Source organism: Centroberyx gerrardi, chromosome 4, assembly GCF_048128805.1.
Source record: "Centroberyx gerrardi isolate f3 chromosome 4, fCenGer3.hap1.cur.20231027, whole genome shotgun sequence".
Lineage (NCBI taxonomy): Eukaryota > Metazoa > Chordata > Actinopteri > Beryciformes > Berycidae > Centroberyx > Centroberyx gerrardi.
This window is the reverse complement of record NC_136000.1, coordinates 28,768,505-28,787,630: the sequence shown is the minus strand read 5'-3', so window position 1 is coordinate 28,787,630 and position 19,126 is coordinate 28,768,505. Positions and strand designations below refer to the sequence as shown.

At 41.0% G+C, this 19,126-nt stretch overlaps 2 protein-coding genes across 3 annotated transcripts; one reads left to right on the top strand and one right to left on the bottom strand.

Moving 5' to 3' along the window:
• Positions 1–735: 735 nt before the first annotated feature.
• il17c (interleukin 17c) lies at positions 736–2,733 on the top strand. The gene is made up of 3 exons (XM_071919377.2): positions 736–750; positions 964–1,193; positions 2,299–2,733. Exons 1-3 carry the CDS (start codon positions 736–738, stop codon positions 2,543–2,545), a joined length of 492 nt encoding a protein of 163 aa, XP_071775478.1. The 3' UTR covers positions 2,546–2,733.
• A 4,100-nt stretch (positions 2,734–6,833) lies between these two features.
• Positions 6,834–18,957, bottom strand: LOC139927292 (protein NLRC3-like). 2 transcript variants are annotated; one of them, XM_078282848.1, is made up of 11 exons: positions 18,908–18,957; positions 16,138–16,275; positions 14,650–14,763; positions 14,300–14,413; positions 14,001–14,079; positions 13,598–13,826; positions 11,599–13,378; positions 11,322–11,495; positions 10,948–11,121; positions 10,056–10,096; positions 6,834–9,791 (listed from the first exon to the last, which is right to left on the bottom strand). In XM_078282848.1, exons 1-10 carry the CDS (start codon positions 18,919–18,921, stop codon positions 10,075–10,077), a joined length of 2,838 nt encoding a protein of 945 aa, XP_078138974.1. In that variant the 5' UTR covers positions 18,922–18,957; the 3' UTR covers positions 6,834–9,791; positions 10,056–10,074. The 2 variants fall into 2 exon arrangements, with proteins under 2 accessions (XP_078138974.1, XP_078138975.1); XM_078282849.1 differs by lacking the exons at positions 6,834–9,791; positions 10,056–10,096; positions 10,948–11,121 and having other exon boundaries at positions 11,386–11,495; positions 11,595–13,378.
• Between the last annotated feature and the right edge of the window lie 169 nt (positions 18,958–19,126).

Genomic DNA, 19,126 nt, shown 5'->3' with positions numbered 1-19,126 from the left:
TGTTCAATCATGTTGCACTAATAGTGAGGAATAGAATAGAATAGAATAGAATAGAACAGAATAGAATAGAATAGAATAGAATAGAATAGGGTGGTTTTGTCTCTTGAATTGAATGCCTTTTCATTCGTATGCAAGAAAAATACTCTAACAGGATGATAACTGAAGTTCAAGAATAAAATGCTCATACAGGTCTAAAAGAAGTTGACTCACACAAGCTGTTTTAGTGTATAGTTTAGAGTATACCTTACATTGTTCAGATAGATGTTAAAATAGACAGCAAACTAGTACTAATGACATCATAATGGGTTCAAGTGTTAAGAGGCTAAGTGAACACACGTGTTCATATCTCAACCCCGTTCCAGCAGCACAGTGCAAGCTGATCTGTTTGACAGCATTTTTTCTAGATGCCATTCTAGATGGCTTTCATCACCGATGTGAGTCAGTCCTGCTCTTGCCGGTGTATTGTGAGCAGAAAGCCCATGTGCTGAAGTAGGTGATGCAATTTCATGACAACAAATTAGTCAAACAGATGAGTAGGATAGCCCAAACACCTACCTACTCTCACTCTGGAAAAGAGGAAGTCAAGGAGCTTGTAATATTACCATTCCATTTCCTCATGCCGCCGGTTTTTCCCTGGCTGGCTGTATAAAATAGGCAGCCTGAGCATTATGGCCAGCAAAAGCAAAGCAAAGCAAAGCCCATTGGGTTAACAAGGCACAGCAATCAGACACAGCAATGGACGTGACACAGGTGAGTGTGAGGCAGACATCGGCATGACCTGTATGAATAGTGATGTTTAATAGAGAGTAGCATTTAACAGTGAGTCATGTTAAATGATGAACTCATTCCCCTCCAGCTTCTGCTTCTTCATTTTGTAGCAGCACAGCAGCTGTTCACAGTTTTCTACCTGAGAGAAAATCACCATCAATTTACAGTGTTGTGTCTCCTGTCTTTCCTTTGCAGATTCTGCTGTTTGGACTTCTTTTTGTCCCCGTATTGACGTCCAAGTTCCCGTGCTATGATGAAGAGGAGCTGGAGGAGAAAGCTGAAAGGAAGCTTCACAGCCATTACCCACAACCCCCTGAACCTGTGCGCCTGTCCCAGTCTAAGGCCGACACCCCTGTCTGTCCTGTGGAGCTTTACCAGCAGTCAGCAGACATCAGTGACAGGTCTCTCTCCCCCTGGCGCTACATGTAAGTTCTCGCTTTCTTTCTCTACTATGACAGCCTTGTACCTAGTTGAGCTCAGAATACTCCTATCTGATCTGGCAATTAGCCTTGCTAGGTATTCGTAGGATGTGATCAGGGGCATCAATGCATTAAAGCAAAGTCCCTGCATTTAATATCATTGACCACTAAAACTTCCAAAGCTACTTCTATCAGCAATGACTGATTCCTTTTTTTTTTGTTTCTTTGGCTCTGTATGTTCTACTGCTGTTATTTTGTACACCCAGTATCCATGCTGTAATTCATATATTTTCATATTTTTCATTCATACATTTCTACTTGACATGTTCTAGTGTGTCAATATTGTCGGTTGTGTTATGTTTTAAGTGTCATCTTGTTTTATCTGATCTTTAAGCCTCAATTTATGCTTTTCTACCTTTGGAAAACCCTGTCTTCATATAGCTTTCACCACTTTGATGACTATTTACTATGATATATGCTAGGAATTTACCTCAGGAAGATGTGTGTGGTAAACTGAGTCTCGGTGGGTTTACCCCCCTTTTAAAGAAAGATAATGGGAGAAAAAGAGGCAAACATTGGAAGAAATACAAATATCTGGGCAAAATATTCATTTCTGACCGTGAAAAGACTACTCCATCTTTGTAGATCGTTTTTAACCTTTTCCGTTAAGGTAGAAAAGTTACGGTCATATAACGACTTAAGAGATCCACTCACATTTATTCCAAGTCACAGTGAATCCTGATTTGTTGAGACGGAAAGGCAGATGAGACTGTGATATATTCATGGCTAGCTGGTACGTTTCATTTATAACCTGAGAAGAGGGCAAAAAGAAGAGGGCAAATTCTTTTAACACTGTTAAAATGGATGTTAAAGGGTCCGAAACATATAGGAGGAAATCGTCCACATAAAGAGACACTTTACGTTCGTTTTCCCATTTCCTAATGCCTGAGAATGAAGAGTTGGCCTTTAGAGCAATTGATAAAAGCGGGTTTACCCTCCTCTACGTCCCTGTTATTTGAATATAGCGGAGGTGCAAACCCACCCATAAGTCTCAGAACTGTTCATTGTCCACGAGTAACTCCGCTCACCGACTCGCCTCGTTCCCTTACAGCTACGACACCAAAGAGGACCGCTTCCCGCGCACCTTCGCCGTGGCTCAGTGCCTCTGCGAAGGGTGCATCATGACCGTGGAGAGGAAGGCCAGAGAGGAGAACATGGACTACAACTCGTACCCCATAAAGCAGAGCCGGGTGGTTCTCAAAAAGGAGCTGTGCGACGACGGGAAGAAATACCGCCTGGTGCCGGTGTCGGAAAGCGTGGCGGTGGGCTGCACCTGCATCAAAGCCAAGACCTCCTAAGTCCTCTCGTAGAGGAGATACCACACACAGACCTACTGTTAGAGCGCCATGTCTCATTCGATGTTGTGTTTGTTTTAAAATGCACCCCCAGTTCTCAGGAACGCCTAACCCAGGGGCGGCAACTCTCTAAACTCTAAGCTATGGCAAAGTCCCTGCAGCTAATCTCATTTGCCACCAAAACGAATAAAACCTGCTGATATAAACCAGCTAAATTCCTCAGAAAAAAGCGGAGCAATGAGCGATGACTGACCGGATATTATTATTTGTTCAGTGTGATAAATTATCAGACGTAGGTCATCAAACCACCAGCTTAGATGGAACTGTTTTTTTTAGATATGGCTCCTAAATAGATTTCTGGTGATTTTCCATTTATTTTCTCTCCATTCTAATGCTAAAAACTATAAGCTCAAATCTGGACTCACTTAGTCTATATGTTATGGAGAGAGCCATGCCTTACTGTACCCGCCTGACCCCCCTGGGATAACCTATAACACTTAAAGTCAAAGTCATATTAGCCTCTTTTCATAGGCCTATTTATTGTCAGGAATGATGATCTCATAATTTATACATGTAATGTGCATTTTAGTAGGTCTTTATAGGCCCGGCTTGTTTATTATTATTACTTGTTTATGGCTCTGTTCTAATGTAGCCATAAACTGGATATTTTACTTCATGTATTCACATGGATTGATGGCTTTGTCATCAGAGAAATTAACTATTGTATAGTATTTATGTTTTTAAGCTATCTGGTGTCTATTTATTTGATGATGTGAAACTATTTATTTTGTTGTTTTACATTTAACATATTTAAGAATTTTAAGGCTGGAGTATACACAAATGTGCAAGGTCGAAGAACTGAATGTTTGATGACACTGGTTTCAGCCAGTAATAGACTATGGATTTATTTATTTTTGATATATTGCTATTTTATTGCCAATGGGATTTGATAAGTCTAATAAAGATTGTGTTAAAAAAAATACAACTTCTTCTGGTCATTGGGAAGTATATATGACACAAGTTTTCATTGAAATGAAATTTCTTACATATTATGACGTCGCCTTTTCATAGAAGGCAGTTTTAGGATCGTTAACGTTTCATGAAAAATGATTGTGTATTTTTAAGTGGGGAAATGAATGAGGATTTTCACTTCACCTCCTCATTTCTGAAGAGAGAATTTTAATTAGAACCTCCCTGATCAAAGCCACATCTGAAATTTTAATTTTTAAAGTATGAGTGTGCTGTAAGTACAGTTTTTGGAATGTTTCGCCACATAATCTTTGTTCTTTTCAGAGTGTTACCTCTATTTCAAAGTGTGTTGGTTAAGTTTGGTTACGTTCTACCTGAACACATTTCTACTGGAGGGGAAAGGTTTCCTAGACATTCCAAAAACAAATCATAATCAAATCAAATCATATAATCATTTTTGAATTGAATCTATATAATGGGTTTTTACATGGATGCAGGTTAAGAAGTCACTCAATGAGAACATTTCAAAAGTTGCAGGTTGAGTGCATCTTGCTCTCTTCTTCTCCAAACCACTTGTCTGTTTGCAGAAAATCTTTTCACTGGAGTCAAAAGTGAAAGAATACTTCAAAAAAGGAAACTGAGGCACGTGCAAAAGTAAAAAAACAAAAAACAAAAGGGCTTTATTTTTCTGTGGCTACCCTACATTTTTCATACATCATTTATACACGTGGTTGAGAGGCTCGCTATCTTAATACAAAGCTTTATTGAGAAACACTAACCACAGCAGATCCTCTCACCCAACCTGCCCTGCAGTTCAGAAACACCACTGACCCCATGCACCCCCAGAGTGGTGAAGTACAAATACAACCCAAACAATTTGAGACCCAATTAAAAGAAAATGATTCTACATTTTGGGAAAATGAAATCAAAGCACAAAATAAACTATAATGTTATTCTCAGCTTAATCACAAATTAAATTGGCAGAATATTTTAACAGGCAAAATACATACTCATAAAAATGCTTACAAAAATATGAAGTAGTGACCATCATCTTGAAATTGAAAGAGGGAGACACAAAAAAAACATGGGCATCCAAAGACAAAAGGCAATGTCAGTATTGTGAACTGCGGGAGGTAGAAACAGAACTGCACTTTCTTTTTGAATCTCCAAAATATGAAAAAAAAAAAAAGAGAGAGAGAGAGAGAAATATGCTACACAAAATTTGAAACTTAATTCCAAATTTCTTCAACCTACCAAAGCAAACATGGCAACTTGCTGCCAAATTCATCTAATCTTTTTATAACCTCAGAAATAATATTTCACTACCACACTATTGATAACATATTCATATTTTTAAGTATAAATTTATGTCTTGAATGTTTTGAAGTATCTATTTCCAATGAGTTTCTGTAATTACTGTCTTCATTACTGTTGGTAGAACATTATAAATGTGACAGATTTTGTACTTTTTAATTAATTATGTATGCATTTATTTTTAATGTCATACCACACTATACTTTGTTGAGTTGAATTGCACTTATTGAAAGGCTGGAGTATTCATAGTATCCTCATGATGTCACACATGATGTCATGATGCCATGCATTTCTTACCAATATGGTGCTTTACCATATGCACAGCTAATTGCTGTGGCTGTCAATTGGTTATGCTACCTGCTGACTAAATATCAGTACTACAAGTCCTTGTCTCACGGGTATTATAAGTAGTCACATGGCGCCCTCTGCTGGTTACACAGCAGTGCTGCCACAGAAATCACATTAAAGAGAACAGCGCCCTCTATTGACTAAAAAGTAGCACTGCTACAGAAATTAATTTAAATTAAATTAAACAGCAACAGCGCCCTCTGTTGTCTGAACTGTAGCACTGTCACAGAAAGTAAAATAAACAGCGCCCCCTGCTGACTAAACAGTACCACTGCCACAACAGTACATCAAACATTACACCAGGTTACACTGATTAGTTCCTCCTCTCTGGTTGAAGGTGTGCTAATCAGTGAAATGACCTGCTGTAGTCTTTGGTTGGAATGAAATCCTGCAGACTGTTTGCACTCCATGGCACATGGTTGTGTATCAGACTGACATACCACTGCCTGCTGAGGTCCCACTGGGTTTCCACTGCATATTGGCCTCTCTGCCCACTGTCTACTAATCCCACTGCCTACTGGGGTCCCAATGCCTGCTGAGGTCCCACTAACTGTTGAGGTCCCGCTGCTTACTGGGGTCCCACTGCCTCTCTGCCTACTGCCTCCTGGGATCCCATTGCCTGCTGAGGTCCAATTTCCTGCTGGGGTCCCACTGCCACTCTGCTCACAGTCTATTGGGGTCCCACTACCTCTCTCTTGCAGTTCTATGAAATAAAAACTGATGCACTAATTCACTCTTTGCTCTCCTTTATCGAGCAAACTATCAGTAGAGATAATAATCTGTCACATAAGGTCCTCTAAAGTTTCGCTTCCCAAGCTTTTTTCTTCAGTGTCCCCTAATTGGCCCCTCATAAAATTCATACCCCACCACCATCACCCAGCCATCCCATTGTAGCATCCTTCAGATAAACATTTCTCACTATTTAGCTCTTGCTTTACCCTCAGTTCTTAGTTTCTCTTTAAAATGATTTAGTGGGAGAATCAATAAGGAGCTGTCTTTGCTTTGGTCAAGATTTAATACAGTAGGTTTGGTCTATCAGCTTGCTGGCTTGATATTGATCTACTGCCTATTGGAGTGCTGCTTTAAGAACATAGACTGTGGTCTTTCTTTAATATAGCTATGATTCTATTTTGTTTTTATATATTGTTTTATAGTGTTTGTCTTGATTTGCATTGTCCTGCTCTCAATCTCCTTTAAAAAAGATTCTTAATCTCAATGGGACTTCCTGGTGAAATAAATTGAAATTTAAAAAATCTAATTGCATTGCCTCAGATGGCTGAAAAAATATATGGACATTTATGTAAACATTATAAATTTTGTGTTTTTTGTTTTTTTTCCGTAAGTCTAGATGCTTAACATAAGTTGGCAATATAAGTCATAGATTGCATTTTACTTGATCTTGAGAAGTCATAGCTCAAAACTTACAACAGAACAAAGTAATAGGGCAATATTCATTTATATATTAAAGTCAGCAAATTTAAAACCATGCTTGTTTGAAAAGAATTCCTCTACACAAAGATTACATTCTATCATCATTGTTTACAATGAAATGAGTAATAAACCAATATGAAAATATATACATCAATATTAGTACTAGTTTAGTACTAGTACTACAATACTAGTTAAACACCTCCATATAAAGTAACTCTGGACCACAATGTGATGTTGACACTCTTTATTTGAAATGTGAAATATGAAATATATGAATGATACAATGTAAAAAAGACAAATACAAATATAGCCTATGGTAAGTAACGTGGACTACATCATGTAAATACTGCACACACCAGGTATAAACATACAGTTGTCTGTAGTAACTAATGTTCTATACATACAAACAGAAAGGAAACTGCAATATTATAGATTATTATTGATAATATTATATATAGATGATTATAGATAATATTATATATAATATAGAGGATATCAACTGAATAACATACAGGTTATGCCTTCTAAATGGCTGTGAAAGAAGCAAAGGATTGGAGCATTAGCTTCACTTCTACATACAAACCACAATATGGTCACGACAGGATGTTACATCATCAACTTGCTATGACACCCACATAGCTTCTGAAGGCTTCTATAAGCACAAATCATAACAGAAAAACAAAATCTTGACCCTGAACTTATTGTATGCTACTTTAAACTGAAAGAGAAAACTCAGCCGATGCTAAGTTTGTTTCCTTGTAATCATTGCCACTGTTGAGGTACTAAAGCATTAAACATGTGGTTTTACATTGACCAATCAATAATAATGAAGTATAAAAACAGATCATTTGCTTTTAAAGCTGTATGTAACACACAACAACCTAGGTGTTATGTATTCATAAACATAGCCTTGTATAGACACAAATCATAACAGGAAAACACAAACATGACAGTAACAAAATCTTGACCCTGAACTTATTGTATGCTAGTGTAAACTGAATGATCAGTTTATCAGCAGAACACGGGGCGCAGACTCGCAAGGACAAGAACAAGTGAAACGTGATTGGCCTTGTCAATGCTGAGTTAGTAATCAGTGTTTAGACTATTCCTGTGGCAAGCAAAAAGCAAATGAACAAGCAACTCTCTTTCGCAGCTCTATGTGTGACAGGCAGTAACAACACGAGCAGACAGAGGAACAGAGGAACAGAAACAGGCTGAGGAACAGAAACAAACCCCGCCCCTTTCTCATCTGAGAACAGAGAAAAGCCAGTGAAGTTATTTTCGGTTGAATTTGTTATATAGGCATACTATTAAAACATCTGCTCACCGAGTAGAGTGCGTATCATTTAAGGCTCAGTCCCTCCCGCAGCGACCCGGGTTCGAATCCAGCCCGAATAGAAAATACAAAATGTGTGTTTTTCTACCTGTCTTCTTTACACCTACTCAACAAGTTAATTAGCCAAGCAAGATTCAAAAGATAAACCTTAATAATTAAACCTTAAAGAATAAACATAAATCTTTCGGGGCGCCCCGCTGGCTCACCGAGTAGAGCGCGTACCATATAAGGCTCAGTCCTGCAGCGACCTGGGTTCAAATCCAACCCGCGGTCATTTGCTGCATGTCCTCCCATATCTTCCTGTATCTCTCTGTCAATGCCGAAAATAAATCTTTAAAAAAAAAACATCTGAATAATATGAACATTTTCAGAGGGGACAAATATTCACGTCAAACGCATTCGGGAATGAATGATTGTGCCAGAACAGACTCTAGGACTTAAACAGCAGTCATCTCCCTCTCATCCCTCTGTAAGTCACGCCTCTATCAACCTGCCCTGTCCTCTCCACCTCCCAGTAACAGCACCCAGCAAGACCCTCACTACACAGCTCCTGTTCCCTGGGGCGTCACAACAGGGGGGATAGTGCTTCAAATACCTTGGAACCACCCTGGACGATAAACTCAGCTTCGATCAACATACCACCGACATCCATAAACGCTATCAACAGAGGCTCTTTGCCATCCGGACACTCGGGGCACTTTCAGTCACCCCCCCCCCTCCTGCTCCTCCTGTACAGGAGCATCATCGAGCCCCTTCTCCTCTACTGTCCCACGTGCTATTTCACCATGCTCACTGTCACCAGCAGAAACAAACTCCTCTAAATCACACACGTTGCCTCTAAGATCATCGGTCTCCCTACTCCCAACCTCCCAGCTCTCATTGCCACTGCCATCACTCGTAAAGCACTTATCATAGCACACGACCCCAGCCACCCCCTAAACCCATGCTTCACCCTACTCCCACCTGGCCGCAGATACAGATCCCTGATCTGTAAAAAGGCACGTTTTAGCAAGAGTTTTGTGCCCTCTGCCATCACTGCCCTCAACAACCTATAATGGACTTATGCTCTTGTTTCTTGTGTCCCCCCTCTGTAGGGATTTGTTTGTATTTGTGATTGGCTCTGTGCCTCCCCATGTCTCCGTATTTGCTGGATGTGGAGAGGGGAAGAGAAGAGAGGGATGAGTGTTGCGGGCAGGGGGACGGTGAAACGTTAGTAGTGCAGTATTAACATAAATGTTTGCACAAAGTGATATAATATGAGGTTATTATTATAAGAATATGATAGCCTGCTACTGAATATTGTAGAATTCATAACATTAGTAGTGCAGTATTAACGTGGTGAAACACATGGCCCTCATATACAGAAACGGCCACAGAGAGGGAAGCTGCAGGTCCCCCACCATCTGATGTTGAAGACGTGGCACAAGGTGAGCTTATAAGAGATGCAGACTAAAGTGGCTGTTAGAAGTCATTCCAAGCACTTGTTTGTAGCATAGTTGAAATGGACATTCACCACGCTAGCTCAAAACAGCCTGCTATTGAATATTATAATAAGGTTAAGAGGGTAATATCAGATGGATATGTTCCATGCTTGTAGAGGGGTAAGCCTACATCCTTTCTTATGTATAGCTGACGTAATTATTTTCAAAGATCTTCAAGAGATAGGAAGGGGGCCCACAGAGACTTGCACAGGGCCCAGAAATTCGTGGTACGCCCCTGCCTGTTCCCAGTGGCCAAGTCTCTCTGGGTGATCAGGATATGGCTGCTTCTCTTCCATCCATGTCACCTTTCTGTTGCTCTCAAACAGAAAGAGGTTTGCTGTGTTTGGGTCCAGTGTGAGTTCACAGGTATCTGATGGGAAGAACAAGGCAACACAACAGCAGTTTTGTCATCTAATATACCTGTTATGTATATTTTTTGCTGATTTATTAACATCTTGACTGTTACCTTCTTAGCAGTTTCATGATGACACAATGTCAGCCATCATCTTTATTCACAGTGGATTTAAATGAATGGATGTCACATACTGCTGTGTACATGGGCTTTCCATCCTAATAGCTATTATCCTAATGTGTGTTGCTTTGTTTTCAGGAGTAACACTAAATTCACACTTACACTTCAGACCTGACTTCAATCACTCCGCAACATGGTGCACCCTAAGGGATAAAAAAAAAAAAGTCATGTCAGCATATTATCTTTGATAATGGATAAAGGAGGAATAATGTTTTTATTGCCCTTAAGCACAAAATGACCATAATATATCTGCAGGGGTCGATAGGGTTGTTGATCATTTCCACTTAATAAGTGATTACATGTTAGTTGCTGAGATTGCTGGCTTTCAAAACTCAACTTTCCCGTCCATACTCTGTTTTGGAACAAAATTAAAAGTAAATAAAACAAAAGTGTGTATTCCACTCTTGTAAAAGGGTGATGTTTGCTACATGTGAAAACTGTTCTGTTGAAACTGAAACTGTTGAAAATAACCGGAACTAGAAAATGTGCTCAGTAGAGGCCAAGTGGTTCTTCCCTGCACAATCTTTCGTCAAAGTTGTAATATTTTGTGAATCTGTTCTGAAGTTATGCACCTTAGGTGATTTGCCACGCCCACCACCACTACCCCTTTCGGCCAATCGGCATGAAAAGTTAAGCAGTTCTTCCTTGGGCCGTAACCAACCTTCATACCACGTTTTGTGCTAATCCGTGCCGAAGTTTTTGAGATATCCTGCTAACAGACGGACGGATGGACAAACACAGACGCGGGTGAAAACATTATCCTTTCCGTCTTGTTTCCCATACAGACCTCCTAGCTCTGACATGATTACTTAATGCCTCTTTAATAACCTTCCCTGTGAATGATTTTCCATATGACATCAGTCATATCCACCATTAAAACATGAAACAATATTACACAGCTTCACAGTATGATTGAGAAAAGGGTTCCCAACTAAACTAAAATGGTTCGCTTCTATAAAGCATTGTCAGTGAGTGGTAGCAAGCCTCTCCACACCTGAGAGTTTCCAGTCTCCAGCCTGGATCCTCCAGTCCAGCAGAGAGCAGCTTCACTCCTGAGGCTCCTGGGTGATTGAGGCTCAGGTCCAGCTCTCTCAGATGGGAGGGGTTGGAGTTCAGAGCTGAGGCCAGGGAAGCACAGCCTTCCTCTGTGATCTGACAGCCTGATAGCCTACACACACACACACACACACACACACACACACTTGAGTTTTCTTCCATTGATAGATAGTTTGCTAATCATTCTTTATTGTTGTAACAACTGGATGTTGCAACAACTGGACTGAAAATCACAGCAGAGAAAATCCTGTTAACCTGCATGTCAACTAGGATTTAAATGGTCACATGTTGAATAGGTTCAGGGTTACTAACCTGAGAGTCTCCAGCCTACAGTCTGGACTTGCCAGTCCAGCAGAGAGCAGCTTCACTCCTGAATCCTGCAGGTTGTTGTCACTCAGGTCCAGCTTTCTCAGACTAGAGGACTGGGAGCTGAGAACTGAGGCCAGAGCTTCACAGCTTCTCTCTGACAGGTTACAGTCACTCAGCCTGAAGAAGCATTTGTGACAGAGACAAACAATAAAATGTTTCTATTTTCTCCTCTATCAAAACATTTCATATATTTAATGTATGCAGTTATCTTTGTACCTACACAGCTTTATTGGAGGCCTTGACCACTGGCAGCAGCCTCAGAAGAGCCTCCTCTGAAGCAGAGTATTTCCTCAGGTCAAACACATCCAGCTCCTTTCCTGACGACAGTAAGATGAAGACCAGAGCCGACCACTGAGCAGGGGAGAGTCTGTCTGTGGAGAGACTTCCTGATTTCAGGTACGGTTGCATCTGCTCCACTAGAGAACGGTCATTCAGCTCATTCAGACAGTGGAACAGATTGATGCTTCTCTCTGGAGAGGGATTCTCCATGATCTTCTGCTTGATGTACTGGGCTGTTTCCTGATTGGTCTGTGAGCTACTTCCTGTCTGTGTCAGCAGGCCTCGTAGGAGAGTCTGATTGGTCTCCAGTGAAAGGCCAAGGAGGAAGCGGAGGAACATGTCCAGGTGTCCATTTGGACTCTGTAAGGCCTTGTCCACAGCACTCTGGTAGAAGGGTTGTGAGGATGATTGGGAGGTTGACTGATTTTCTGTCAGTGGATTGACACCAGTGTAGGTGAATGACAGAAAGACATAAACAGCGGCCAGAAACTCCTGAATGCTCAGATGGACAAAGCAGAACACCTTGTCCTGGTACAGCCCACGCTCCTCTTTAAAGATCTGTGTGAACACTCCTGAGTACACTGAGGCTGTTCTGATATCAATGCCACACTCTATCAGGTCTGCCTCATAGAAGATCAGGTTGCCTTTCTCCAGCTGCTCAAAAGCCAGTTTTCCCAGAGAGAGAATCATCTTCCTGCTCTCTGTAGTCCAGAGTGGATCTGTCTCAGCTCTCTCATGATACTTGATGTTCTGCTGTTTGGACTGAACCACCAGGAAGTGGATGTACATCTCAGTCAGGGTCTTGGGCAGGTCTTCTCTCTCACTGGTTTTCAACACATGGTCCAGAACTGTAGCAGTGATCCAGCAGAAGACTGGGATGTGGCACATGATGTGGAGGCTTCGTGAAGTCTTGATGTGGGAGATGATTCTGTTGGCCAGTTCCTCATCTTTGAATCTCTTCCTGAAGTACTCCTCCTTCTGTGGGTCAGTGAAGCCTCTCACCTCTGTCAGCATGTCAACGCACTCCGCAGGGATGTGATTGGCTGCTGCAGGTCGTGTGGTTATCCAGAGCTGAGCAGAAGGAAGTAGGTTCCCCTGGATGAGGTTTGTCAGCAGCACGTCCACTGAGGTTGACTCTGTAACATCAGTCAGGATCTCATTGTTCTGGAAGTCTAGAGGAAGTCGACACTCATCCAGACCGGCAAAGATGAACAAAACCTGGAACTTGTCAAACCTGCAGATTCCTGCTTCTTTGGTTTCAATGAAGAAGTGATGAAGAAGTTCCACCAAGCTGTACTTTTTCCCTTTCAGCAGATTCAGCTCTCGGAAAGTCATTGGAAATGTGAACTGTACATTGCGGTTGGTTTTGTCTTCAGCCCAGTCCAGAATGAACTTCTGTGTTAAGAGTGTTTTCCCAATGCCAGCTGCTCCCTTTGTCATCAATGTTCTGATTGGTTGATCTCTTCCAGGTAAGGGTTTAAAGATGTCTTCGCATTTGATTGGTGTTTGCGGTCTCACTGGTTTCCTGGATGCTGTTTCAATCTGTCTGACCTCATGTTCATCATTGACCTCTCCGCTCTCTCCTTCTGTGATGTAGAGCTCTGTGTAGATCTGATTCAGAGGAATTGGCTGTCCTGGTTTAGGAATCCCCTCAAACACATTGTGAAATTCCGTCTGCAGATTAGATTTGAGTCTACGCCGGCATTCTGCAGCAAGAGTTTCTGAATGAACAAACAACAGATGACATCAATGAGTGGATGTTTCGGTAAATTTAAGAAACATTTCCTGGTAAATGCATGTATTTCTCAACTCCATTGTATCTGTTCAGAGTTTTTTTTATCATTATTTAGCCAGACAATCTGATACTTCCATTCCACTTCCAATTTTCCACCATTTTACTCTACAGATCATGTTAAACCTGGGAATAAAAAGCCTCTTACTGCTCTCCAGATGGTCGGCCAGCTCCTCCTGCTTCATCCTCCTCAGGATGTGCAGTGTGATCTTCACAACTCTCTCTCTAGCGCGCCTCCCCTGCTCTTTCTCCTCACTGTCCGCCACCTCCTCATCCTCCCTCTGCCTCTCTAAGCATTCTGGGTAATCTGGAATCAGAACCCTCTGGAAGCTCTTCAGCTCGTTCTTCACAAAAGTGAGAACGTTCTCCTCAAGGAGCTGCAACAGAATAATATTAAACTTTCATACAAAACTCATGGAAGGTGACATCCAAACCATCTGTTATAGCCTTTTGGTCTAAAGAGTGTAGCATGAGGATTATTATGACCAGAATGGCTGTTTTTCCATTTCATGTGCAGGTGAACTAATAGGTGTTACTGTACATTTACACACCATATATATGGAGGCCAGGTCTGTTTGAGCCTCCTGGGCAGACTGACCAATAGGAACCTCTGACCTTTCCGGGTGTTTTCTGGTGACAAACATGACATATTACATCTCCATATATTAACCCCCCCCCCCCCACACACACACACACACACACACACAGCTTGGAAATTCAGTGTGAGGAGAGTGAATGGATAACGCTTTCCCCTCCCTAAACAATCTCAACCAAAGTGCCCTAGAGCAAAGACCGTCACCCCCAAATCATTCCAGTGGAGTTACACAATGTTCCAACAATTACAACTTACTCCTTTTCAGAGGGATGTGGCTCATCTTTAAAATGAGTAGGGAGAATCATAGACCGGTCACTCTTCATGGACACACAGCTGGGTCCAGGGGAGTCTGGTCTTTCCTGCTGGATCCTGGTAGAAACATGTCATGAGAAAACATAATGACAGTAGAAAACTAGTTGTACTGGGCAACTCCAAGTGGCCATCAGTAAAAAACTGGTTGTACTGGGCAGCTCCCATGTGTGAATGTATGGGACTCTATGACTTTGAAGCAGGGAGGGGCTGGAAAAGAGAATAGAGCTCAGCAAACTTCCCTGGATAAAGATAAAAAAAAGCAATAACACAATGTTCCAACAATAACAACTTACTCCTTTTCAGAGGGATGGTGTCCATCTTTAAAATGAGTAGGGAGAATCATAGACCGGTCACTCTTCATGGACACACAGCTGGGGATGGGGGAGTCTGGTCTCTCCTGGTGGATCCTGGCAGAGACATATCATGAGAAAACATAATACACACACAAACACACAACTTGCCTTGGTAACATGTATGAGCAAGTATTAGGATTTTTTTTTACTCACATTAAAAGTCCCATATTCTACACTTTCCAGTGTTTTATTTAATGTCTTGAGGTCCATTCAAAGCTGTGTGTGTGGTGTCATGTACCAAAAACACTCTCAGTCCATATTTACACGTTTACACATTTTCCAGCATCTCCCTGAGCCTTACCAAGAACAGGCTGTTTCTGTCGCTGTGTCTTTAAGGCTCATTAATATTAACGACCCCTCTGTTCTGATTGGCTAACCGTTTCAAGAGTGAAACGTGAGACGCCGCAGCCCGGCAGCTACAGGTAGGGAAAACTCTCTGGTAATAAACAATGACAACCATTCAACTGCTTTGAAAAAAACACTTTGTTAAAGGTCCCATATGGTGTAAACCAGGATTCCCCTTGCCTCTGTGATTATAAAGGAGTTGGATGGTCTATCTAAACATGGTGAAAGTATCAAAACTAAATCCACACAATCCATATTAGAAAAGCGAGCCTCTAAACGAGCCGTTTGGACTTCCGTAACTTTGTGGCGTTTCTCTGCCATTTTAACTGACTGGCTGACAAATAGACCCCCCCCCCCCCCCCCCCCCCCCCCACACACACACACACACACACACACACAGCATGCAGGTTATTTACAGTAGTAGGTGAGATGCAACACCCATTAACTGAACTAAAGCTAATATATGCCTAATTAGATTTAGTTTTCCCAAAAAAGCAGATCTCTAATGTTTTGCTGTCAATGTCATAGACAATAGACATACATGCATTAGGAGACGCGGCTGCTCCGTACCAACACGTTGACACACAAGATTCAACCTTGGTTTTAAGTTAACCTTTGCGAAGCAGCTACTTACTGGAGGTCTGCCACCACTGACACACTTCCAGAGATCCTCCACAGACACTCGTACCGAAAGCTAATGTGTGTGTGGGGGGGTTCGGGGAGGCAGGTAGGCAGTGGACCAAACTACTGTGAGGCGTATGGGGGGGGGGGGGACTTAGAAACTTAAAAACGCATTGTTGTGTCTCTATAATTAGCACAAGTGCTTTCAATGCATATTATTATATTATTTAAAATTATATAGTTATGTTTACAATGATATATTGAGGGGGACAACTCTCTGTTTTTCCCAGGAAGGGGGGGTCCGGACCCCCCCTGTCCCCCCCGTAATTTCCGCCCATGATGGGACTGTATGACTTTGAAGCAGGGAGGAGCTGGAAAAGAGAATGGAGCTCAGAAAAACTTCCCTGGATAAAGATAATAAAAAAAAAACAAGAGCACAATGTTCCAACAATTACAACTTACTCCTTTTCAGAGGGATGTGACTCATCTTTAAAATGAGTAGGGAGAATCATAGACCGGTCACTCTTCATGGACACACAGCTGGGTCCGGGGGAGTCTGGTCTCTCTTCCATGCTTCTTTTCTTTTTTATCGGTTCTTTTCTATTGATATTCAAGAAGACAATGTTGCATTTGTGTTAATGCTAACATTACATTATTATAATTATTAGTAGTAGTATTATTATTAGTAGTAGTATTATATTATATTGACTTACTTCTTTTGATTTTCTTTCAAATTAATAGGGAGACACAATCATCAAACAACCCAATAACCAACTCATGTATTTTTATAATGTTTCAAATCCAAGTCCAATTAAGTCCAATACACACAATTTACTCCAGTGATGGAATTTAAGTACGAAATTATTGAAGTTGTAGATTGTAATATATTAATACACTTTTAGTAACAGAGCCCAGCATTTAGTCAGTAAATACCCCCCCCCCCCCCCCCCCCCACACACACACACACACACACACACACACACACGCATACCACACACACACACCAGCAACATCTGAAGCAACAACAGCAGTGATGAAGAAATGATCTAACCCAGCAGAAATAACAGCCATATACTGTAGGCCACTGAACTTACTGAGATTCTCACAAAGGTGCATTTCAACATATGCCTACATCTCTTACTTGACCAGAGACACAGACAAGTGTTTACATCCCATTCTGTCTAGGCTGAAAGCCTTGTAGGTTCAGTTCTTGGTTTTGTCAGCACTGATGAAAAATTCCTATAACATTCCTACAATATTCCTATAGTGTGTGGCCCTCAATAGTGAGTGTATATCCAGGTCTTGGAGCCAGAAGGGCAAAAATTTGATCTGTATATCAAGTAAAAGATCTATTTAAAAGTGTTAGTATCTCTTTATTTGTGTTTTTATGTGATGACATCATCATTGTCAAAGGATATTTACAACAGTGCATCAAAAATAGAACCAAGAATATAGTTATAGTTGTCGTTTTGGATGTTTTTATAGTTATAATTGTAGTGTGAACACAGGCATTCTAATTACTTATGACGATTTAAATCTTTTTATAGTTATATATATATTTATCGTTCCAGATGTGAATGGGCCTTTAGGTCCACTTTTTTGTTTTGCTCTACAGTAGAGTTAACACCACCAAATAAAAGTAGAAAAGTTGGTGCAAAGACTAATAAAGTTATAATTCTGTTTATTCAGTGGAGTTATGGAGTTATGGAGAATGTCTTGAGCAACAGAGATAACAGGAAGGCACTGGGCAAGTCTTTCTGACATAATCATACTGGCTTTGGCACTATTAGAAGCATCAACAGTAAGTGTACTTTCTTAATTGCAATCAACCAATTCTAAGTTTTGTCAGTGCCTGCACAATGCAATGCAATGTCTGAAGTATTAATAATTATTATGCACCGCATGCATTTTCCATGTGGGCATGCATGGTGGGGGCGGGTGACAGAATTATTTACATCTCTACAGTGTTAATAGATGTAATTGTGCATTATGAAATGTACACCTGATAGTGTTAATATGAAGGCAACTCCAACAGAGTTAAGGCTCGAGTAGTGTTAAACTTTAATATGTAGAGTCAGCAGCAACCCTCCAACAGCGTATATTTTTACAAGTGTAAATATAACTGTGTGTAGCCTATAGTCTTCACCCATATAGACACTTTTTACGTTGAGATCAGCTATAGAGTTGTTTAGAGGCATCTGATTTTTCTGTGTGGGTGAAAAACGTATCTTATCTTCTTACCCTTCTTTGAATTTAAAATAATAATTTCAACGAATGCTACTTATTCCTAGTAAAAGGCTTAGCTGATGAAGTCCGTGATGCACAGTTGGTTTCACTACTGTTGACAAAATGTACTATTGTATGTCGCTTTGGACAAAAGCGTCTGCTAAATGACGTAATGTAATGTAATGTAATGTAAAAACCTAATTAGAGTAATCACTGTCACCACTGTTATCTCCATATGTACAATTTAGACAGTTGTACAATTCAATACTAAATCAACAACAACAAAACCTGGGACTAAATCTTATCAAATGGGGGTCCGTGGACTTGTGCGTCTGTTGGGGGGGTCTGTGATATAAAACTCCCTGGTATACACATTAAACCACTGAAACCTGTTGGAGGTGTAGTTTTACTGTGTGTCCACTAGGGTACTTCATCAATTACATAATCTGAATTAAAACTGCGTCACATGTAGGCTACTTGGGGGGCCACGTTCTGACCACACAAAAATAAAAGCACGGCCACTTTGCCATCAAAACAAAAGCTCCACATGTTTCACTTTGAATTTTGTGGAAGTGCCTCTGCCGGGAATCGAACTCGGGTCTCCCGCTAGAGAGTCTACAATCGGGCCACGTCACACAAAGTGGTGAACAGACAGACAATACCACCCATAGAGCCCCTGCTGTCGGGGGGCTAAAAATTGGACTGCAAACTGTATTATTTACTATGGCTAGATGGCACTGGGATGCCCCAAAGAGCAGCCACACATAGATCCATTACTGTAATAAAACACTGAAGCAACTGCCAACTAGGTTAAAAGTTTTTATGACTAATCTTTTGGCACGTATTCAGACGTTTGGAAATAGCAGAATAGGCCTAAGTGTTATTATTAGCTAAAACCAGCCAACAATAGTTAACATATCGCTCAAATAAGGAAGTAACATATGCTGGGAGAAAGTCACTGAAGAATAACACACTGTAAACTTGTAAATTGGCAACAATATCTTACCTTTGCTCTTCCATGTTGGAAAGTCCCTACGCATCGAACTCAATACAAAGCGAAAATGAAAGTTAAATTGGAACTGTCCGTTTGTCGGTGTGTGTGTGTGCGCGCGCGCGCGCGCGCGTGCGGTTGACAAAGAGTCAGAAAGAGAGATAAACAGAGGAGAGAGAGAGAACATTTTGAATTGAGGGTGAATTGAAACCAGGCCTGAAAAAGACACTTAAA